The sequence below is a fragment of the Aedes aegypti genome, chromosome 2, assembly GCF_002204515.2.
Source record: "Aedes aegypti strain LVP_AGWG chromosome 2, AaegL5.0 Primary Assembly, whole genome shotgun sequence".
Lineage (NCBI taxonomy): Eukaryota > Metazoa > Arthropoda > Insecta > Diptera > Culicidae > Aedes > Aedes aegypti.
The window spans coordinates 112,108,427-112,133,473 of NC_035108.1; the positions used below are offsets into that span (position 1 = coordinate 112,108,427).

General features: G+C 42.8%; 2 protein-coding genes across 2 annotated transcripts in view; one reads left to right on the forward strand and one right to left on the reverse strand.

Moving 5' to 3' along the window:
- Nucleotides 1-12,860: 12,860 nt before the first annotated feature.
- Nucleotides 12,861-14,219, reverse strand: LOC110675124 (lipid storage droplets surface-binding protein 2-like). The gene is made up of 2 exons (XM_021839503.1): nt 14,184-14,219; nt 12,861-13,736 (listed from the first exon to the last, which is right to left on the reverse strand). The coding sequence occupies exons 1-2, from the start codon at nt 14,217-14,219 to the stop codon at nt 13,446-13,448; spliced, it is 327 nt and encodes a 108-aa protein (XP_021695195.1). The 3' UTR covers nt 12,861-13,445.
- Nucleotides 14,220-17,760: 3,541 nt separating this feature from the next.
- The window catches only part of LOC5573541 (ranBP-type and C3HC4-type zinc finger-containing protein 1), a 29,997-nt gene continuing 22,710 nt past the window's right edge, over nt 17,761-25,047 (forward strand). Inside the window, exons 1-2 of the mRNA XM_001654626.2 lie at nt 17,761-17,974; nt 18,037-18,903. Coding sequence (XP_001654676.1) covers nt 17,951-17,974; nt 18,037-18,903 — 891 coding nt within the window. The 5' untranslated portion in view covers nt 17,761-17,950. The remainder of the gene's footprint in view (nt 17,975-18,036; nt 18,904-25,047) is intronic.

Below are 25,047 nucleotides of genomic sequence, written 5' to 3' on the forward strand. Positions count from 1 at the left end.
GAAACACCTTTTCGTGCAACATGCTCACCAGATGATGATGGTGTAAACTGGGCGATGGATTTTGAAGAAATTTGTTCTAAGTGTTACGTCTGTTTGTCTGTGGTTGAACGTTCCTGGATAATAAATCTCTACAAGGAGAAACCTGTACTGTTTTTGGACGAAGCTAAGCTGAAATTTATGCAACATTTTCAAAAATCTATCAGTACTGCTTCAATAAGTAGGATTTTGCTATCTGAGGGCTATTCGTGGAAAGTTCTAGAACGACGCGCGATTCAGTTGCGCGAGCAGGAAATTTACTAGGGGAACGACACTAATCAATTTCGTTTTAATTTTCGTGCGATACGACCCCATTTCATTTGAGTTTTCATGTTATCTCCAGATTAAATCCATTTTATCGGATTTTGCACATTTTATCCATTTTCAAGGTTTTTGAAAGTTTTTAATGATTTTGTGTTTTCTGCTGACTGATTTTCACAGTAAAATGATAATAATCGACAAAATCCGAAGTTATTCCAAAAATCTCATTTAATGAACTTTAATGAATGAAAATCATCCAATACACATCGAAATCTTTGCTTTATCTGTGTCGGTGTCTTCGCATCAGGCATGTAATTTGACGTTTCTTCCTCACGATAGTAAACAAGTGCCGCTGCAGTCGCTGCGTAGCACAAAAATCCTTTGTTGGTATGCTAGCCTTGCAATGGGCTCCCAAGACGACAATAAGCCATTTTACGAGACGTTTCGGAACAGCTGATCGCCGCAACGGCGTCAATTGACAGGAGACCTGGGATTAAATCCAGCGTGATTTCCAATAACGCCTCATCGTACCAAACGAGGACATGGAGAAAATGACAAAAATGAGATCCAAAAATGTTCGTTACTGCAACATTACACCTAGTTATTGTATCAGCTACCTCTTTGTTACCCATATTGCACATAAAAAAACACTTTTGTGATCAGAAATATTTCAATAATTTTTCTCCATTTAAGTTTTCGCCTGGATGAAAAGCTACGCTAGAAATGCGCACAGTCATCAACCATCATCATCGCCAAAACTGACGACGATGATTGAAAAATCCCAGGTCTCCTGTCATTTGACCTGCTTCGTAAAATGGCTCATTCGTCCGGTGGGGTGTGCTGCTGTCGTCATGATGATGGTTGACGAGAGCAATGTCAAACCCATACATGGTTTCAAAACATTCGGAACAAAATATTTATTTTCACCGCTCAAGTGAAGTTATGCACGAAATTGAATGAGATACAATGGTAGAGAATTCATTTATCTACCCAATGATATTTTTAGGGGCAGCGGGGAATGTCCCGAAACGTGTTTTGTTCAAGCGCAAAAATCGCTCAGGCGAAAGTTCCAATGAAACTAACCTCACATATCCTGGTTTTCCAACCTCAAACTAGTGCTCCTACCAGCCGGATCTCAATTTTTAAGAAAGTAGTGCAATAATACAAAAAACAAACGTATGTAGAACATAGAGAATGGATATTCCTACCTTTTCCGCCTAACTATTTCACTGTTAACCGTCTTTAATCAGGAAAATAAAACATTTTTCCCCACAGCGGCATGTGATGGATGCGTGAAAAATCAAATCTCTCATCATCTGACTAGTTGCGCTACCAAAGTATAGATGGCTAACAGTATGTTGCGTTTCGCAATTGGGAGCGTATATGCAAAGCTTCTTTCTTTCTGGCATTACGTCCCCACTGGGACAGAGCCTGCTTCTCAGCTTAGTGTTCTTGTGAGCACTTCCACAGTTATTAACTGAGAGCTTACTATGCCAATGACCATTTTTGCATGCGTATATCGTGTGGCAGGTACGATGATACTTTATGCCCTGGGAAGTCGAGAAAATTTCCAACCCGAAAAGTTCCTCGACCGGTGGGATTCGAACCCACGACCCTCAGCTTGGTCTTGCTGAATAGCTGCGCGTTTACCGCTACGGCTATCTGGGCCCCTATATGCAAAGCACAGACAAACAGACGTCACACTCTCATCGTTGTCCATCGACCACCTTTTCAACGGTCGATTCAAAAATATGGTAGGTGGCCGATTCGCCACCCGCAGCGCTCGTATCGTTTTTGTTCGTGTTTGACGTTTACACACTACCGCCATCTGTTGGCCCGTCGGCCAAACACACCGATTATAGCATTGGGCACACATGTCTTCGTGACTATGATTTTGATTTAGATTTGTTCTAAGTGTTACGTCTGTTTGTCTGTGTGCAAAGCTTCGCCGATTTAGATCAGAACATACTTCATAGTCCTATGGCGACCACAACCTTCTGGTAGATCCGGACTTCAAGTTGTTCTATGAATCGGAAGTGAGATTACTCTGTAGTCTAACGTGGGGGCATGCTATGACCAGCAGAGCTAGCTAAAGCAGATTTTGATATAGGGTAAACAGGTATAAAATTCCCCATTAAGGAAAAATTGCTTTTTCGCAGTAGCAAATGCATTACTTCTGTACATGCCACATTATCTAACCAGGTAGCTTCCTAAAAGGGTACAAGACGGTTCAAATCTTGACGTTTCAAAACTCCCGTAGAGAAAAGTTCCACAGCAAATCAATATTTAAAAGCACATCTTTGTCATTGTCAGGGTTCATTCACAAATTTCATAATGCTAAAAATGACCATTTTTGACACCCACCCACTCCCTCGAACGCTTTTTGTATGAATATTCCACGAATTTTGTATGACCTGTAACATTTCTAGTACTACTCCCTTCAGCGCTATGAAATTTATGAACAGGTTGTTATACAGTCGACTCTCCACATCTCGATGTTCTACATCTCGATATCTCTCCCTATGTCGATGATTTCATAAGTCCCTTCAGTCTGCATACATTTTCACTCTCCATATCTCGATATCCTCCTTATCTCGATATCTCCATATCTCGATGTGTTTCTCTGTGTTTTTCGTTCTCAATTTTCTCTCCGTATGTCGATATGACCAATATCGAAGGTTACTAGACCACAGATTTGGAATTCAAAACAAATTAGAAGCGCAAAATGTCGTCTGTTTGTGCATTACTTTCTTGACAACGGGGTGTTTTTCAATCTAGTATTCTGTAACCAGTGTCAGTGTGATGTCTAGTGTTGATGAGATTTGTCGCGTTTAGTTTCGTAAATGTGTTGTAAAAAAAAGAAAACGTTTGTAGATAGGTTTAAGTAAAATGTCCCAAAAAAATCCCACGAACACAGCCAACACAGCTCCACCCTATATCAGGACGACGGCAGTTCCGCTAGTTACCACCAGAGCGGCGCTAAACTACACGAATGGGCGGCCATGGGGGTGGCGAAATGGGTGGCCATGATGAGGCGGATCGATGACGTAGATGGACATGGGTCAACGGCCAAAGGTTCGGGGTCAATGTTCACCAGCAAGACATAGCATAAGCCTGGTGATCGTTGAAGACAGCAGTAGTGCTTTACAAAAAGTTATAAAGTTATAAGAGAAAGTTTGAAGAAGTTTTAGAGACTAGATGTTTTGAAGAGGAGAAAGAAAGTGAAGTGATACTGGACATCCAGGACCTCGCGGTTTTTTTATTTGAAATCGCCATCGCGGTTTTTATTCAGAATCGCCACTGAAGAACCTACTCGCCAGTAGTGTGTCCCTAAAGCCCTGAACCGAGTTCGACCTTCAAGTGCGCCACAAAAACCAGGTTTCCCAGTGAATCTACGGATCACTGAAGCCTCGAGTCCGTCACCACACTCGAGGGGCACACGGGACAGGCAGGAGGTCCACGAGAGGCTGCAGCCGAAGAAGAAGAGAGAAGGAAGCATTGTCGCCCCTGGCCAGAAGAGAAGGAGAAGTCTAAGCGGTCGGTGAAGGAGCAACGGAGGAGGAGCAGCGGAGAAGGTGCTGCAGTGAAAGGGGCCCCGAAGAAGTGAAGGAATTGTAAGGTAGGAGTAGGATAAGAAAGTGGGAGGCGTCGTCCGGTGTTGAGGACGGACGCAAGTAAAGAGAAGGAAAAATTAGGAGAGAGTGGGAAGTAGAAGAAGTAGGACGTCAAGGAAGTGGAAATAAAAGTGTACACGAGACCACGAAATAGAGGGAGTTTTACTTGAGCCATCTATAAGTGTTTTCTTTCGCGGAGTGTCACGAGCGTAGCGCCGACCCTGAGGCTTGGAGACGGGGGTCTCATCTAGGCTGGGAGTAACACGGCCTGCAAGTTACACTTTGGCACCCAACGTGAATTGTCTTTGGCATTCCGTGCTAGGGAAACACTTTAGATTCTGATAACTTTTCTTTGCGGAGGTCTCTAGGAAAACATCCCGAAGTCACTTACGGAATTGACGTCACGAACTACTTTGGAGTTGTTCAGAACTTGTAATCATTGTTACCATAACGGAGGTCTTGGAAGTCCCAAGTGGCAAGATAGCTACCAATCATTGTTGAGAACGAATTTAAAACAGAATTGGAGTAATTTGTTAAATTTTGCGATAGAATTGCGGAAGTTATCTTGATCTGTGTGTTTCGGAGAAGAGTGTTGAGAAACACCAAGCAAATCTAGGAACTATATTTCAATTTTAACCGAGTGAACCAATCAGACTTGGTCAGCATTTTTCTAGGATTTTCAAATTATTTAGAGCTTTTGCTAAGAAGCGTGAACAAATTTTAGGTACTTTTTCAAATTAATTTAGCTTTCGAAAAACGAAAGCGTTTACAAAACTAGGTTTTTTTTTCAAATTTTACAGCTTTGTGCTGAAATAGGTTTCTTTTTAATTTAATTCTACTGATTTCCGGTGGATAGAGCTGCAATCATGGAGATGTCAGTGCTGCGTGCACAGTACAGTACGTTGAATACTGCCCACCTCACCGTGGATGAACTCGAACATGAGTTAGTGATCCGTCGCATGGACAAACTCGCACCTCGTGCCAGTTTGGAGAGAGCGTTGCGTAGTCGTCTGAAAGAAGAGGATAGTCAGTCAAATGTTACATACGATTTTGCCAAAGTAAATGTTGTTGAAGAGTTAGAAACATGTGACGATAAATTGAATTCGATCAAGGCGTTTTTGGAGAACAGACGATCGAAGAAAGCTCCAGACCAGGTGTTCAAGAGCAGGGTATTTCACATTCTATTTCGTATGGAAAGATTGAAAGATCGGGAGTTGAGCGAAGAGTGTATGAATAGCCTGGCTGTAATTGCTGGAGAGTGCTTGCGATTGTTAAACACATACTTTTCTGCCACCTCACATCTCCCGGAGATTAGAGCAGCCGAGATAGCAATTGTAAACGAAAGTTTAAATCGTATGAGAGACGAGTTAGTTGAAGGAAATCAACAGCATGAAGAAGAAATAAGAGAGTTAGTCAACTTAGATGAAGATGAGAATGTAGGAGAACAGGAACGTAGAATGGCGGTAACGGAGAAAGAAATACAGACGCAAAGAGTAGATGAGAATGAAAATGCCGTTGAAGGAAATCTTGAGGAAGACGAAAATGTAGAAAAGTTGAAGAAAGAACAGGAAAAGCTGTCCGCCGAAAACAAGCAATTGTTAGAGGTAGTCAGCCAGTTGCTTCAACGTATCGAAGTTTTGGAGGCTAAGCAACCGAAACAAGCGATACAAGAACAACAAGCCAAAACGTTCAACAGCACCCACTTAGGCGAAACTGAGAAGGTTCCACCAAAATCTTCTCAGCCAAAGCCGACAGATTTTCTGGAGTGGTTGAAAGACAGGAACAGTTCAATGGATAGTTCAGAGCAGTTAGCAGAACCAAGAAAAGTAGTGGTTGATCCTAGCCAACCGAAATCGTCAGAGAGAGAATGGTCGAAAGTAAATAGCAACCGTTTGCCGGTGCATAAATGGACGATTCGGTATGACGGCATGGACAACGGTAAACGCCTGAATGAGTTTGTGAAGGAGGTTGAGTTCAATGCTCGTTCAGAAGGGTTCTCTGAAGATGAACTGTTTCAGAGTGCTCATCACCTGTTCACTAACAAAGCCAGAGCTTGGTTCATGGAGGTGAATGGTGATTACGAATTAGGGTCTTGGAAGGTGTTAGTTCGCGAACTTAAAAACGAATTCTTACCAATTGACATCGATTACGTCTACGAAAGACAGGCGTATAATCGGAAACAGGGCGCCAAGGAAAAGTTTCAGGACTATTACTTGGTCATGGTCCGTATTTTCCGAGGTATGTCCAACCCCTGGGATGATAGGCGCAAATTTGATGTGCTCTTCCGCAATACGCGTGAGGACGTGCGTATCGCCATGCTTGCTGCCAACGTGACCGACGTAGCTAAAATGAAAGAATTCGGTAAGAAGTTTGATGCGATCAACTGGCAACTATACCAGCGAAATGAAAGATTCTTTAATAATAGGCCAATTCGGGTAGATGAGATTAATCACCACCGACAGAATTTCGCAAATAGACAGGATAGATATAACAAAAATGAATCAGATAGGAGGAAGGAATCGGGAAATTTTAGGCAGAATTTCAATAAAGGTAATGGGCAGAAAGGTTATTGGAAGCAGCGCAGTTCGGGTGAGGAAAACCAAAAAAGGGATGAGTACAAGAAATCGGAGAAATCAGACAACAAAACTCACAATCCTCAGAGACAGAAAAGTCCAACTCCAGGACCGAGTGGAAGTAGTGCCTTACAGCGTATTGTCAAGGCTTACATTCCAATTAAGAAGGGCATTTGCTTCAACTGCCATGAAAATGATCACAGTTTTGAGGAATGTCCTAAGGAGAAACATATGTTTTGTTTCAAATGTGGATTCCCTGGATTCACATTGAAAAACTGCCCTTACTGTCAATCAAAAAACATGCACGAGACTGCTCAGTGAGGCAAGTCAGTCTCCCAAATAACGTAGAAAGTCCTCACGAAATTGTCGCGTCAGAACCTCCAGAAATACTGAACCAACTCGGCTATGAGCAGGTACTCGGTGAGAACTCAGGAAGTGAAGAGATCGCAACCATTGTCACGCTGAGCAACGATCCGAGACCATTTGCGAAGGTTGAGATTCTAGGTATTTCTGTGTTAGGTTTGTTAGACAGCGGTGCGGAGAGGACTGTATTAGGTGTAGGAAGTAGGAGGCTGATTAGTTCATTAAAACTGAAAATTAAACCCACGAACACAAATCTGAGAACAGCAGCTGGAGAAAGGTTAGAGGTGATTGGTTCAGCAGACATTCCAATTAGTTTCAACGGTGAAACGAAGATCTTACCCGTAGTGATTGCTCCAAAACTCAATCGTAGATGCATCCTAGGGTACGATTTTTGGCGAAAATTTGGGATTCGTCCGACGTTTAGCCAGTCTGTTGAGTCCGTTGACGAAGACACTAACAGGGATCTAGAAGAAGAAGAACAGTTGAGCGAAGAGCAGGTTCAACAGTTAGAGGAGGTGAAAAAGTTGTTCTTGGTAGCCAGTCCTGGGAATTTTGGAAAGACGGATCTTATTGAACACCGTATAGATTTTAAGGAGGAGTTTCAGGGAGCGGAACCTGTTCGGAAGAATCCGTACCCCTGGAGTCCAGAAATACAGAAGAAAATCCATAATTCCGTCGACAAAATGCTCCAAGACAACATCATCGAACCTTCTGAATCTGACTGGGCTCTACCTGTAGTACCAGTAAAGAAACGTGATAGCGAAGAAGTAAGGTTGTGCCTTGATGCTAGAAAGCTCAACGAGCGCACAAAAAGGGATGCGTACCCTCTCCCCCACCAAAATCGCATTTTAAGCCATTTAGGACCATTTAAGTATCTGTCCACTATAGATCTATCCCAAGCCTTTTTACAGGTGCCCTTGGGGCAAGAATCTCGTAAATTTACGGCATTCTCAGTACCAGGGAAGGGTCTATATCAGTTCACACGTTTACCGTTTGGACTGGTAAACAGCCCAGCCACCTTAAGCAAACTTATGGACCGTGTTTTAGGGTATGGTGCCCTGGAACCCTTCATTTTTGTATATCTGGATGATATTGTAGTGGCCAGTCATACGTTTGCGGATCATATCCAAAAACTGCGAGAACTTGCGAGACGTCTCAAGGAGGCAAATCTCTACATAAACCTTGAGAAGTCTAACTTTTGCTGCCAAGAACTGCCCTATTTGGGCTACATTTTATCCCGAGCAGGTCTTAGACCTAACCCAGATCGAGTCCAAGCGATATTGGGTTTTGAGGTCCCAAACTCGGTGCGTTCATTAAGGCGATTCCTCGGTATGGTCAACTACTACCGTAGGTTCATCGATAAATTTAGTGAACTCACTGCACCTCTCACCGATTTGCTTAAAAACAAGCCGAAGAGAGTGCAGTGGAACAACGCAGCAAATGAAGCTTTTAAGGCCATTAAAGAGAGGCTGATATCAGCGCCTGTGATGGCCAACCCAGACTTTAGTCTGCCTTTTTGTGTCCAAACAGACGCAAGTGACACGGCAATCGCTGGAGTTCTTACGCAGGTCCAGAATGGGGAGGAAAGGGTGATTGCGTACCATTCCGAAAAGTTAAAGGGCGCAGAACTGAACTATCATGCAGCGGAAAAGGAGGGACTAGCCGCCTTACGCTGCATTGATAAATTCAGATGCTACATTGAGGGCACACACTTTATTCTGATAACCGATTCCTCAGCTTTGACCTTTATAATGAAAGCCAAATGGAGGTCATCTTCACGTCTGAGCAGGTGGAGTATTACGCTACAGCAATACGACATGGAAGTGAAACACAGGAAAGGGAAGGACAACATTGTACCGGATGCCCTTTCTCGATCAATCGAAGCTCTAGAAGTAGAGGATGAGGACGAGTGGTACAAAAATTTGTACAATGCTGTCGTAGAAAATCCCGAAAATTATATGGATTTCCGAATAGACGGTGGCAAATTGTACAAACTTGTGTCAGCCCGATCAGATGTCCTGGATTACAGCTTCCAGTGGAAGGAATGCGTTCCAGAATCATCTCGTCCACAAATCATGAAGCAGGAGCACGATGATAACTTGCACATCGGCTTCGAAAAATGTGTGGAAAAACTCAAAAGGCGGTATTACTGGCCTCGAATGAGTGCCAACCTAAAAAGTATATAAACAACTGCGTTTCGTGCAAAGAAAACAAACCGTCGACAATTTCTACTGCACCTCAAATGGGCCAACAACGGATCGCAACTAAACCGTTCCAGATCATTTGTATGGACTACATTCAGTCTTTACCCCGGAGCAAGCAGGGAAATGCACACTTATTGGTCATTCTTGACAATTTCTTTAAATATTGCCTGCTTGTCCCGGTGAAGAAGATCTCGTCCGCTAGTCTGTGCAAGATCGTGGAAGAGTTGTGGCTGCGAAAGTTGTCGGTGCCCCAATATCTGATTTCCGACAATGCAACAACGTTCTTGTCGAAAGAGTTCCAAGAACTGTTGAAAAAGTACGAGATTCAACACTGGGCGAATGCTCGTCACAGGAGTCAGGCGAATCCTGCGGAACGTTTGAACCGTACAATCAACGCGATGATCAGATCATACGTCCGATCAGATCAACGTCTGTGGGACACTAAAGTGTCGGAGATGGAATACGTGTTGAACAACACAGTTCACTCGTCAACCAAATTCTCTCCACATCGAATCGTGTTCGGAAATGAGATCATGACTCGTGGATCTGATCATCGTTTAGAGAGTAACGAGGAACTCACCGATGAAGATCGCATGGAAAAGATGAGAGTTGTGTCCAAAAAGGTGTGGGAGATGGTTGTAAAAAACCTAAAAAGGACACACGAGAGTACGAAAAGGCAGTACGATTTACGGCACAAGAGGTACTCACCAACATTCGATGTAGGACAGCGAGTGTATAAGAGGTCATTCCGACAATCCTCAGCTGGGCACGACTACAACGCCAAGCTCGGCCCAATCTACACTCCCTGCATCATTGTTGCCAAAAAGGGTACCAGCTCATACGAAGTCTCCGATATGAATGGCAAATCTCTCGGCGTCTTTTCGTCGGCAGATTTAAAGGCGTAGTCAACAATTTCTCCATGGTACGTCTTGTTCCTGAGAATCGAGTGGTCGGATCGGTTGACGACAGGTTTTCCGTAAAATCCTCATCAGGAAGTCACGTCAGATACCATTCGCATAAGCTCTATTCGGGGATGGAACATACGGACACATTCAAATGTGTGCAGCTGCAGATGCATTCATTCATCAATGCCCATCGTTAACGAACGAGGCATCGCATCCATTCAAAAATCCTAGGAAACCGTAGAATATTTTAATAATTTTGTGAAGTAAAATTTTATGTGTTATTTTCTCTTTTTGTTTTTAATTTGTTTGTTTTAAACCGTGTTGGAAAGTGTTGGAAACTATAGAATTAAATATGTATTCAAATGCAAAGTACGTTTTATCATTTAGCTAGCTTCCTTGTAAATGGACCAGTCTAAGGTTGCTATGTTAGTGGTAGATGAGAGAGAGCATGGAAAATAGTATATCCATAGAGCATGGGCTAGGCAAGATCGAGCCACATGAACTCTTACCACAATAATTGTAGGAAACACATCAATAGACAAACAAATTTAGGATAACCAATTAATCGCTCACAATAGTTTAACGGTGCACAGTACAATTAAAGGTACTTACCTGGAATCATGCCTCATGGCAAGCACCACAATGAGCTTCTAGTCAGGAATAAACCTTAAAAACTAGGCCTTTTTATGAGAATTGAACCATCAAAATGATCATTTGGCCAAACTTTCGTCGACGAAATGTCATTAAAATGATAAAAAAGCTTTAAAATGCCTGTTTTCACAAATTTATCCTAACTGGAACCACATTGGATACTTACCACGTCCTAACAATAGCCACATATGCAGTCCATAAGTATAGCTCGATCTTCCCGAACAGCACACAGTTGATCATGATAACGATAACGCACGTATATGATAGTAGTTCGGCCGATCGACAGTGAACTCCGACACTGAGAAATATTGCAAAGTACTAAACGAAATGTTTCGTACCATAGTAGAGGGTATCTCTGCAACGTTGTTTTTGTAAATAATAATTCCGGAATTTAGTTTGATTATTTTGCATGTAGTTTCAATAGTAGATTGTGTAGTATTTTTAAAGTTGTATAAGCAACATTTTTATTTGGTGATAGGTTTTTTTAATTCGTTGTAAATATTTTTAAATTGTTTCTCATCAATGTTGGTCAATAAAATTTAGTATATTGGGTACGTTGGAGACCGGAGTCTTAGAACGTTGATGGTCAGTAGAAGGTTGAACCTTTAAATTGCGTGGAGTTGGCTAAGCCAACGATGATGCCTTATGACCCCGTCCCATGTATATGCTAAAATAAAATGCTCTTTTACCCAGGTGGATTTTTGAAATTGAAGGAGTGGAGCAGTGTGTCAAGATTTTGTCTATTTCATTGTAAAAAAATAAGTGTCTGTCAACGAAGTTTGTGAATTTCAGGTTCAGAGGTACGTGTTAAGTTGTCAGAGTGTTGAGTGTGTAAATGAAAAAAATATTAGCTCCACTAATATTTTTTTACCCGAGCGGGGGGAGAGTGTAACCAGTGTCAGTGTGATGTCTAGTGTTGATGAGATTTGTCGCGTTTAGTTTCGTAAATGTGTTGTAAAAAAAAGAAAACGTTTGTAGATAGGTTTAAGTAAAATGTCCCAAAAAAATCCCACGAACACAGCCAACACAGCTCCACCCTATATCAGGACGACGGCAGTTCCGCTAGTTACCACCAGAGCGGCGCTAAACTACACGAATGGGCGGCCATGGGGGTGGCGAAATGGGTGGCCATGATGAGGCGGATCGATGACGTAGATGGACATGGGTCAACGGCCAAAGGTTCGGGGTCAATGTTCACCAGCAAGACATAGCATAAGCCTGGTGATCGTTGAAGACAGCAGTAGTGCTTTACAAAAAGTTATAAAGTTATAAGAGAAAGTTTGAAGAAGTTTTAGAGACTAGATGTTTTGAAGAGGAGAAAGAAAGTGAAGTGATACTGGACATCCAGGACCTCGCGGTTTTTTTATTTGAAATCGCCATCGCGGTTTTTATTCAGAATCGCCACTGAAGAACCTACTCGCCAGTAGTGTGTCCCTAAAGCCCTGAACCGAGTTCGACCTTCAAGTGCGCCACAAAAACCAGGTTTCCCAGTGAATCTACGGATCACTGAAGCCTCGAGTCCGTCACCACACTCGAGGGGCACACGGGACAGGCAGGAGGTCCACGAGAGGCTGCAGCCGAAGAAGAAGAGAGAAGGAAGCATTGTCGCCCCTGGCCAGAAGAGAAGGAGAAGTCTAAGCGGTCGGTGAAGGAGCAACGGAGGAGGAGCAGCGGAGAAGGTGCTGCAGTGAAAGGGGCCCCGAAGAAGTGAAGGAATTGTAAGGTAGGAGTAGGATAAGAAAGTGGGAGGCGTCGTCCGGTGTTGAGGACGGACGCAAGTAAAGAGAAGGAAAAATTAGGAGAGAGTGGGAAGTAGAAGAAGTAGGACGTCAAGGAAGTGGAAATAAAAGTGTACACGAGACCACGAAATAGAGGGAGTTTTACTTGAGCCATCTATAAGTGTTTTCTTTCGCGGAGTGTCACGAGCGTAGCGCCGACCCTGAGGCTTGGAGACGGGGGTCTCATCTAGGCTGGGAGTAACACGGCCTGCAAGTTACAATTCATAAAAAATTTGTTCTTTGTCTCAATCTCTCCCTATCTCGATGGTCCCTTCGATATCGAGATGTGGAGAGGCGACTGTAGCTACATAAATACCTAAATAAATTTGGAAAAGAATTCAGAACCGAGAACTTTTGCTGGGAAATTCCGCTAACCTCAGCGGCGAGCGTCCAGAACAACTCTCGAAAAATCATCATTGATAAGGAAACAAATTCGGAGTATGCTTGAGACTCTTGTTTGAAAACTATACATCTATTTCTAATCTAAATCTAAAACTAATTATTTCGCTTATAGAGGGTTTGCATTTCCGCACATACACAAATTTTACGTTACATCGTAGTCTAGTCTTATTATGCGCCTGCCTACTGCGATATCTGGTCTTCGCCGGTCTCCTTCTTGGCCTGTCTTGTAATTGATCATAGAAACCACGGCCGAGGTGTTGGACGCAGAAGTGAAGCTAGAGTTAGCGTGGGCGGGAGCGGTGCTGTTGCTAGCAGGGGCGGACTGGTGTTGCCGTTTGTCGTTCAGGAAGTTGAGGTACTGGGTCAGGCGGAGGACGGCAATCAACGTGACGACGTATTCCTTGACATCTTCCTTGCGGAGGGTTTTCACCTGCTTGGACACGGTGCGGTAGACGCGGCGGGCAACTTTGTTGGAGAGGCGTCTGAACGGTGTGCAGGGTGGATCTTCCTTAACCGAGATGAGAGCGTTATCTTCATCGTCGCCTTCGCACTTCGGGCAGTAGTAGTCCAGAAGACGCTCGGCCAGCTGAGCGGTGATGTCCACGCCGCTCACGGCGATCCTTCTGTACTGGGAGGCCAGTACTTCGTTGGCTTTCTTCTAGGAGAGCTCTTTCAGGGAGGCTGCCTTCTGCTGGAAGGCCTGTTGCAGTTCGTACACCTTCTCGGCATAGGGTTTGACCATGCCGAGGACCTTAGACTTTGCCTGGTTGTGGATCTCCTGCGGTTGTTCCTTGATGATCGGTACGCTCACCTCGAGGCGGTCGATGCCCTTGACCAGCTGGAGCAGGCCGTCGAACTTATGCACCAGCGGGGCGGAGATACTGGCACGGTTCCGAAGGGGATTGAAGTCTTTCACGCGAAATAAAGTGAAACCGAAACAAAATAAACACTAAAATTTGACATTCGAGTTTTAGGGGTGCCCATCGATTTTTGTCGATTCGATGAATTATTTCAGATTTTATCCGATTTATTCTGATTTTATCGATTTTTAGGGATTTATTATCCATTTTATTTATTTCGTTGGAAATTTGACTCATATGAACATTTTTTGCATTTCGGCTCACTTTTGGCCTAAAATGGAGATAACCTGCCAGTGTCGTGCCCCTAGGTTCGAATCCCACCGGTCGAGGATCTTTTCGGGTTGGAAATTTTCTCGACTTCCCAGGGCATAAAGTATCATCGTACCTGCCACACGATATACGCATGCAAAAATGGTCATTGGCATAGTAAGCTCTCAGTTAATAACTGTGGAAGTGCTCACAAGAACACTAAGCTGAGAAGCAGGCTCTGTCCCAGTGGGGACGTAATGCCAGAAAGAAAGAAGCTTTGCATATACGCTCCCAATTGCGAAACGCAACATACTGTTAGCCATCTATACTTTGGTAGCGCAACTAGTCAGATGATGAGAGATTTGATTTTTCACGCATCCATCACATGCCGCTGTGGGGAAAAATGTTTTATTTTCCTGATTAAAGACGGTTAACAGTGAAATAGTTAGGCGGAAAAGGTAGGAATATCCATTCTCTATGTTCTACATACGTTTGTTTTTTGTATTATTGTACTACTTTCTTAAAAATTGAGATCCGGCTGGTAGGAGCACTAGTTTGAGGTTGGAAAACCAGGATATGTGAGGTTAGTTTCATTGGAACTTTCGCCTGAGCGATTTTTGCGCTTGAACAAAACACGTTTCGGGACATTCCCCGCTGCCCCTAAAAATATCATTGGGTAGATAAATGAATTCTCTACCATTGTATCTCATTCAATTTCGTGCATAACTTCACTTGAGCGGTGAAAATAAATATTTTGTTCCGAATGTTTTGAAACCATGTATGGGTTTGACATTGCTCTCGTCAACCATCATCATGACGACAGCAGCACACCCCACCAGACGAATTGTCGTCTTGGGAGCCCATTGCAAGGCTAGCATACCAACAAAGGATTTTTGTGCTACGCAGCGACTGCAGCGGCACTTGTTTACTATCGTGAGGAAGAAACGTCAAATTCCATGCCTGATGCGAAGACACCGACACAGATAAAGCAAAGATTTCGATGTGTATAGGATGATTTTCATTCATTAAAGTTCATTAAATGAGATTTTTGGAATAACTTCGGATTTTGTCGATTATTATCATTTTACTGTGAAAATCAGTCAGCAGAAAACACAAAATCATTAAAAACTTTCAAAAACCTTGAAAATGGATAAAATGTGCAAAATCCGATAAAATGGATTTAATCTGGAGATAACATGAAAACTCAAATGAAATGGGGTCGTATCGCACGAAAATTAAAACGAAATTGATTAGTGTCGTTCCCCTAGGAATGGATCATTAAAATAACCAAAACGGCCGCTATGGAAAGCATATATAGCGCCACCGTAGCTTTGTGTGTTTGACAGAACAGCAGTGCTGCCATAATATTAAATCCAATGAACAATGAAAAGTAAGGTTTGTCCACAGACAAACAGACGTCACACTCTCATCATTGTCCATCGACCACCTTTTTAACGGTCGAATCAAAAATATGGTAGGTGGCCAATCCGCCACCCGCAGCGCTCGTATCGTTTTTGTTCGCGTTTGACGTTTGCACACTACCGCCATCTGTTGGCCCGTCGGCCAAATACAATAATTTTAGCATTGGGCGCACATGTCCTCGTGACTATGATTTTGATCGACATTTGTTCTAAGTGTTACGTCTGTTTGTCTGTGGTTTGTCATTATTGATATAAGGCCTGATCACAGACAAACAGACGTAACACTTAGAACAAATCTAAATCAAAATCATAGTCACGAAGACATGTGTGCCCAATGCTATAATCGGTGTGTTTGGCCGACGGGCCAACATATGGCGGTAGTGTGTAAACGTCAAACACGAACAAAAACGATACGAGCGCTGCGGGTGGCGAATCGGCCACCTACCATATTTTTGAATCGACCGTTAAAAAGGTGGTCGATGGACAACGATGAGAGTGTGACGTCTGTTTGTCTGTGGCCTGATCTTTGGACCGGAAAACTGATTAGGTTGAGACTACATCTTTGATAAGTAAGTACCGTATTGTGGGCTGTCCTCGATAAACTTGGCCTGTGCTTCAATGAGCAGTTCCCACAAGGAATACCATTAGTGCAGCAGTTTCTTGTAGCAGCACAAACAATGAAATTACTTGAGCAAATAAATCAATGGTTGACCATATTTATATTTATTTTTTTGTTGATGTGAAAAGACGTTGGAAAATGAACGGATACTGGTGCACTAGTAATGATATTAAAATGAAATCGGTCAGTTCGTAGGTCTTTTTAGCGATTTGCTATTTGTAATTGGCTTGTTTAGGGGTATCCGGTTTTTTACATAATCTGATTCTACGTTAAAAATTGAGCCAGAATCCAAAGTTTCGTAATTTTCCGTGCCCTGGAACTATTTTTAAAACACGTTTGAACTTAGTATGGAAATCGCGTTTGAATCACCCCTCGGCAAATTTTACTTCGGGACGAGCTGTCATTATGTACATTGAAATGTCATTGAGTCGACGGAATAAAATCTTTTTTCATTATTTACTATACTAAAAATAAGATATGGAAACGCAATAAAATCGTGTTACACTTAGAAAAATGTGGTCTTTCGATCAAGCTACATAAATACGTGAATTTTTCATCGCTAAACAACCCAATTGTTCGATTATCAACCTAAAAATAAAAGAAAGGCGTGACACATTTGAAAAACAAATCTGGATTGGATTGCCTTGAAAATTTTTGACAACCATAACCACAAAGCTGGCTTTGATTGTACTATAAAAAAAAATATAGTGTAGACAAGTTATATCAAAAGGGATTGATGCTAACTTTATAGCAAGCTAGCGTAAAAAGCTGGACAGGGATATGTAAATGCCGATGATTGTCACGTTTGTAAGGTAAATTATCGAAAAGTTCATTTTCAGGTTTTACATGATTTTCCACGTAGCTTTGATGTGTGGATTATTTTGAGTGTGTGAATGGGCCCTACCCAGTCATTGATTTTCGATAGCGATCGATACCGATTCGTTTTGTATCGTTGGCGATCGCCACCGTTGGGCAAAGATCTATTCGTCATCAAACGTCAACATCTGACCAAAATCGCTAGGGGATATTAACCTCCAAATTGCCAAATAACCTCCCAATCATCACCTCCAAGTTAGATCTAATTTCCTCCGTTATATGAAATATGGTGGCGTGTCGATCGTCGCAAGTTTGTCGTTAAACAGTCAATAAAGAAAAAACAGGTTGATCGGGAAACGGCTGTTATCTGTGGATGAATGATGAATCTGGTAGATTGAACTAGCTCCCTTCTAGATACCTTGGCTTCGAGAGAAAAATATCGAATTTTCGATTAATTTGCGACATCCCTAAACGCAGTTTGCAAGCTCAAAACCTAAGACAAGACGTGACAGGTCAAAGTACAAAAATGAAACCAATTGCCTGTCAAAAAAGACCACTTCTCATTGGTCGTTTTAGCAAAGGCCTACTTTCACATCGTTGAGTAGGATTGCAACAGGGCACTTTACTGCTACTCCGGCCGTGTTGCTAGTTCATAGATTTGAGTTTTACCAAAAGTTTGGAAATGTTCCATTGATTTTTTTGTTTCAAATCTATTAATATTCGATGTTATGTTTAAAGCATGTGCATCTAAAATGTTAAAATAAATAAAAAATACCTAATTGAGACCAATTTAATAGAATTTGTGTCAATTCTCTCTAAAATATCGCCGGTTTTGAATTTTAACATGAGTTTTAACTAATATAACATCCGCTATTGCATTAAATGAACGAAGCGTGCACGAAACAATCAAATTATGAGCCTTTGTTTTCGAATTTATTAAAAAGATTTGCTTAGAAAGGATACTGGTAACACTGGCTTTTGTATCGTCAAGGTTATGTACTGAAAAACAACGGGGCAGTGATAGTTGAGCTGTCACGTCCTGTCCTAGCTCAAAACGATTTTTTTTCTTTCTGTCAATTTCAATCAACATTCTTTCATTCAATGTCTGAAAAAATGTAAAATATTGTGAAACTTTATGGTGTAATTTGACCAATTTGACTAATGAAAAGAACTGATCTGAAGAAAAACCAATTCCACGATGGCATCCGAAACTGTTGAAAACGTAAGTATCCGGAACGGTTAACTGTAAAAGTAAGAAATTTTGCACCGATAACAAACTTCCAGAAAAAGTCGAAACCCGCCCCGAACTCGGATCTGGAACTACCCGGATGTTCCTACACCGAGGCTCCTCGCCCTGCCGGACAATACCAGAAACTGCTAGCGCTGGACCAGCAGGATCTGGTTTACAATTCGGAGCCCAGCTTGTGCCACCTTTGCAATGGAACCACTTCCGCCGGATTGGGTGTTGTTCTGGTCAACTGTTTGCATTCCTTCTGCGTGGAATGTTTGAAGGAATCGCTTCGGAAGGGCGATTCCGTGCGCTGTCCGTTTCCGAATGGTCGCTACGAATGCGTGGGCAATCTGGAAGATAGGGAATTGGTTGCCCTGCTGGACCCGGAAGAGTATCGTGCCCTGATGGAGCGCCAATTCGAAGCTATCAAAGATGCTTCCGCGGCCACAGAGGAGACGAAAAAAGTTTCTCCACCTTCCCGGGCGGACTTAGAGCTTCTAGTGACCCTAAGCGATGCCAGTGTAGTTCCGAATCCGGAATCGTTCGAATGCCCGATCTGTTTCGTTCCTTATGAACCTTACGAGGGGGTCATCCTCCGGGATTGCTTCCACTGTTTCTGCCGGGAATGTCTGGCAGGTTCCATCAGGCACGCGGACGACGTGATCGTCAAGTGTCCCTACAATGACAACAACAACTCGTGCGAAAGCGTCATCCAGGACCGGGAAATACGGACGCTTCTGAGCGCTGCCGATTACGGGGCCTTTTTGGAGCGGTCGCTGAAGAAGGCGGAGAGCTTGGCCGGGAAGTCCGCTTTCCACTGCAAGACGCCGGATTGCGTTGGATGGTGCCTGACGGAGGCGGCTGATGTGAACTGGTTCGATTGTCCCGTTTGCCAGGCGAGAAATTGTCTGAAATGCGAGGTTTGTGCGGGGGGAACCTTTCCAGGGGACGTTATATCGATGTGTTCTTCGATCGGACTGACAATTTTAGGGGTTGTTCTTCGATAAGGGTTGGTGGGCACCATACATTATCACCGTTTGTTTACTTCAATTAAATTTGAATTCAATTATAATTGGTCCAGCATAATCAATACAGTTAACCCATAGTTATGGATCAACTAAGTATCATTTTTCATAATTAAATTTGATTAAAAATCATGGTCATGCTGTAGAAAACAACATTACCTTCCAGGCATGGTGTAATATAGTTGTTTTGGGGAATACACCTCAAAATTCGCGGTTTCTACGAAAAAGCTTCAATTTCTATTGAAATTTCAAACGTTATCCGCTCTACAGATGTGGAACAGTGGAAGAGTTGGATCCTTGTTATGGATCAAATGGACTCATATTATGGATCAGAACACTACAACGGCAATATATAGGTAAAAATGAAAGCATATGTTTTGGCGTTTCTTTCGGAATTTCAGTCAAGGCCTCTTAAATAGGACGTAGGGAGACTTACGGCTTTGGCACCATGCGACTATTATCGGCAACCAAATTTCAAACACCAAATACACAGTATTTTTCTATCAAAACACATTAATGAAAACATTCAGATGATTCTTTGTTCTGTCAGCTTCCCGCTGATGAGATTTCCGAGACGACACAAACAATTTCGCCAGACACGGTGTGCTGGAACACACATATTATCGAACTTGCATGAACCTCCTATCTTTTTTCACTAAAAGTTAGCCTTGATAGTCAACAGAAGCTTGCAGAATATTAAAAAATCTTTAATCGGCAAAAAATTGGAAAAAGACGATTTTTGTATTTTTACCCTTCTCCCATATATGAGTTCATAGGAGAATATTAGAGATACACTAATATGATGACTTTTAACGGCTTAATGATCAATTTGATATATCTTTAACATGAATGAATTCTTAGATGTTTTAAATTAAGCATCATTTCCTACATACACTCACACAATATGACCAGCCCATGGTGGTATGCCGTATTTTATATAATGGAAATTTCACTTTTCACTTCAGAAAAGCTCATACGAACGCTTTGTATTCTTCTTTCTGAATCAAATAAGTAATATTTTACGTATACGGTAAAGTTTTCGAATCAGAATAGGAATTCCCAGAAATGGATACACATGGCAGTTTAGGCTATATTCATGTGCTTATACGCGCAAAAGTCTTGAGAGAGGGTTCACTATAACATGATTAACAGTAAACGGCTTATATAGCCTTAATGTGGTCTCAAGCTCATCATGATACAAGTTTTGTGCTGTCACTAATCTACTCAAATGCAATGCGCACATTATATTTGGGGTTTGAAGTGCCTGATTTCGAGTAAAAGGGCTGGATTACTTCGGATCGACATTATGTCATCACTCCAATTATTTGTCATAGGATGAATAATAAATGTGGCGACGATGACAAATCGATCCAACGTAGTTCAGCACTTTTATTCAAGACTTTGCACTTATGGAGGGGGCATATTTTGCGAAATAGACACAACAATTTCAATATCCAACATGGACACATACATTTTAGTATCGTAAAACGAGGTATCTTTGAAAATGCGGCTAACTTTGATAGTGCGGGATCCGCAACGTACTAAACAAAATAACAAAAATTATGTTATTCAGTTAAGCAAAACGAATACGAAACTAAGGGGTATCAGTGTGACACTTCACCTCTAAGCTGTTTTTGTGCCAATCGAGAGTATTTGATGCTTTATATTCGAATATTTAAAAATGATGAGATTTTGGTACTTTCAAAACGCTCACAAACAATCTGTTTTACTATCTCTATTTCATGAAACTATAATGAGTTCGGTACGTATGCTTGATGGCCAAGCTATAGTAGAACATGAATCCGGTATCAAACCTCATAGGGAAAACAGTTTTACAATTTGGAATCATTTTCGTAATCAAAGTTACAAATTCCCATATAACATTAAAAGCCTAGAGGTATGCAACGCCTCATGTACTTTACGGGATTCATTCGATTTATACTCATTCATGTTCCAAAAACGATTGATTTATGGTGAATTCAATGTCGAAACATGATTATCGATAGATATCTATTCAGAGATATAATTTTATACCCATTATTATCAATTTATGATGGTGTTTATCATGTTTGGTTTGACTGAAAACCGTTTTAAAGATGTTTCTTGTTCAATAAATTCTGTACTTTAATTGATTAAATCTAATCCAGTTTCTCTTTTAACACTTCAGTCGTCGCGCTGTTGTATTCTGTACAACACTGGTGGAAAAACCTCGCTCTTCGTTCCCAACAGCAGCGTGGTGGTTCTGACGGTGGCAAACCGCGCGACGACTGGAAGGTTAACATTCTCCAATCCAATTCAAACTGTGATGATGTCAAACAATAGTTTGTTTTGGATTTTCATGTGCTTATCTACTCATTATCAATGTTACCCCATTACCGAAAACTGACTTTCGATTATATGAAAAACTATAGATTCATTAAGATCGAACCGTTATGCAATCTTTCATGTGCAATCGATAACTAACAAACCAGTGCTTGTTTTACAAATAAAAAATAAAATATTTGGATTTTCTCTAAAAAAAACTATCAAAGTTACCCCGTTTGATGGTATGTATTTAGTTTTAAGTATATGAATGTAACTAGGGATACGTTAATGATGTGAGGTTTTAGCAAACGCACCCAACCAGCGGCTGCAAGATTTCCATTTAAATCTGCATGACAACTTTACAAGTTATTGGGATTTCGTTACCGGAACTCGGAATTGAAAAACGCGGATACTTCGAGAACAATTAAGGAGCTTTATTAAAATGCGACTATACTGCACGATGTGCAAAATTGAAAGAGGAAGAACAATTTGAATATGGGTCGCAGCTTACTACGACCTTGTTGGGTTGGTTGCTATGCAACAGGTATTGCCACCCAGCATGGATGGAATGACCAGAATAGCCGATTGCTACTTGGATTACACCCCCTCTCAATCCGCTATTCCGAGACGACGTCCAAGTTGTCCCAATCGACTGGCATCCATCGGCTTAGTAAAAAGGTCAGCTAGTTGATCTTCGGTGCGTACATATTTAATCTTCACACTGCCGTTGGAAATATGATCGCGAACAAAATGATGCCTTACATCTATATGCTTCGACCTTTTTGATTCGCAGTTCTTTGCCATTCCAATACAACCTTGGTTGTCCTCGTAGATTGTAACTGGAATGTTGGAGCTCTTCAACTTCAGATCATCCAGGATACCAGATAGTCAAACTGCTTCGGAAACCGCGGAGCTGAGGGCGATATACTCAGCCTCGCTGGATGAAGTAGCCACCGTAGTTTGCTTCTTACTTGACCAGCTGACGAGATTACCGAAAACGAGGAAAATGAATCCACTCACCGACTTACGATCTTCGACGTCCGAAGCCCAGTCCGCATCGACGTAACCAACCAATGGCTCGGCAGATTCGGTTCGCTTGTACTCCAAACATTTAGTTTTGGTTCCTTTGATGAACCGGACCACCCTTTTCAAGCTCTGCCAATGTTGTGTGGTTGGCTTCTGTTGAAATCGTCCTAAGAATCCAACGGAATAGCAGATGTCCGGCCTGGTGCACAACATCACGTACATCAACGACCCCAGAAGTTCTCTGTACGGACGATCCGTTGGTTCCCCGGTTCGAGTTAATTGGATTCCTTTTTCCATTGGAGTCTTCACTGGATTACAGTCCACCATTTCGAAGCGCGCCAAAAGTTTGTCTACGTTAGCTTCTTGCGTTAAACGTAAACTTCCACGCCTAACATCGTAGTCCAAACGCATGCCAAGGAAATGGCTGACTTCCCCGCAATCGGTCATCGCAAACATCGTGGTTAATTGCCTTTTCAGCTTCAAGATGGTCATTGGGTTCCTTCCACATATCAGCAGGTCATCCACATACAGAACGATATAAATTTCGTTACCATCCTGAATCCTAGTATAGAGGCAGTAATCATGCCGGGAGCGTGTGAAACCCAATTTCAATAATTGTTCATTGAATTTCTCATTCCAGCATCTTGGCGATTGTTTCAAGCCATAGAGAGACTTGAGAAGTTGGCATACTGTGTTCGACGGTGCTTTGACTCCATCCGGGACCGCCATGTAGATGTTTTCCTTCAACTCACCGTACAGGAAGGCTGTCTTGACGTCCATGTGGTGAAAGGAAAAACCTTGGTGAACGCCCGCTGCCAGTATCGTTCGAATTGTGGCCAGCTTCGCCACGGGGGCAAACGTCTCTTCATAATCCAGCCCAGCCTTTTGAAGAAAACCTTTGGCGACAAGTCGCGCCTTGTACCGCACTGGATTTCCATTCACATCGTCCTTGACTCGGAACACCCATTTGGCCTTAAGGGGTTTGACGCCATCCGGGCACTTGACGAAACGCCACACGTTGTTTGCAGCCATCGAATGCAGCTCGTCCTTAACGGCACCAAGCCATTGTTGTCGGTCGTCACGTTGCATGATGTCGTCATAACGCATGGGTACATCTGTGGAAATCGATTCGCCAGAAGTTGCTCTATAGTTTACAAAGTAATCGAACAACTTACCAGGAAGCCTGCGCTCCCGTTCGCTACGCCTCGACACCGGCTCACTCGGAGTTTCGTGTCTTTCAATTTGCGAAGGGAGCGCGTCTGCTGAATCCTCGTAGTCCGTTGAAATGTCGCCATCCTCAATAGTGCCACCAGCAGCCTCATCACCACCAGAATCGCTTTCAGCTTCGTTAGGCACAATGCCAAGATCTTCATCTGCAGAGATTTCCCCCTCTTGCTCGAAAGGGAAATTCACCACCAGTGGAACATCGTCGACAGGCTTCAGCTGAGCATACGGAAAAGTATCTTCGTCGAATTTTACGTCACGAGCAATTCTCACCTTTCGCGCTTGCATGTCCCAAAGTCGATATCCGTTGGGTGCGTAGCCGATCATAATCATCTCACGGCTCTTTGGATCCAACTTTTTGCGCTGCTGATTTGGAATCCATGCAAAACACCGACACCCAAATACTCGTAACTTGTCCAAACTTGGCTTCGAACCAAACCATCTTTCAGCCGGAGAAACACCGACCGGTAGGGCAACCGTGGGGCTTCGGTTCAACAAGTACACGCACGCCAACGCCGCTTCGGACCAAAGATATTTTGGTACACCAGAATCAATCAGAACAGCACGAATTCTTTCTACGAGAGTTCGGTTGAACCTCTCAGCAACCCCGTTTTGTTGAGGTGTATACGCAACGGTGCTTTCAATTTGGATGCCTTTTCGCTTGTAATACTGTTTCTGGGCGTTAGAACAGTATTCTCTCCCTTGGTCAACGGTGATTTTCGAAATCTGCAACCCAAATGCGGCGGAAACTGTGGCTTCATACTCACGAAATTTTTCAAAGACGTTGGATTTCTTCTTAAGCAGGTAGATCATCGCAAAATGTGTGTAGTCGTCGATGAAGGAAACGATGTACTTTGACCCGTCCCAGGCTGTCGGGTCGATTGGGCCACACACGTCGGAGTGAATGCGCTCGAGGGGGCGACTTGCATGACTTCTAGTTCCATTGAACGGCTCACGACACTGTTTCCCTTGCACGCAAGCTTCACAAAAACCGACCGTGGGTAGCTTCTTGATTCCTTGCAGCATACCTTCTCTAAGCATGGTGTCCATTCCATGTTGGCTGATATGACCCAGCCGCCGATGCCACAGCGTGCCCGGATCCGTCTCACAGACATTCGCGCAAACGTTTTCCAACGTCAGCACTATTTCGTATAGGCTACCTACCAACTTGCCGGTCGCTAAAATTTCGCCACGTTTCTTCAACAGAGCCTTGTTGTCGGAGAACACTACATCGATGCCAGCTCGTGCCAGCTTTTTCACCGACATCAAATTTTCTCTCAGGTCCGGGACAAAGAGGACATCCTTCATGTTGAACCGGACCCCCTTGTTGCTCGTTGCATCAATCTTACCGATCGTCCTGGCAACCATCTCCTGACCTTCTTTTGCCACTTTTATTTCTATTGGGCGCACTAGCGTTTCGAACGACGAGAAAAAAGATTTTTGACTCACCAAATGATCGCTGCAGCCAGAGTCCAATTTGAACGC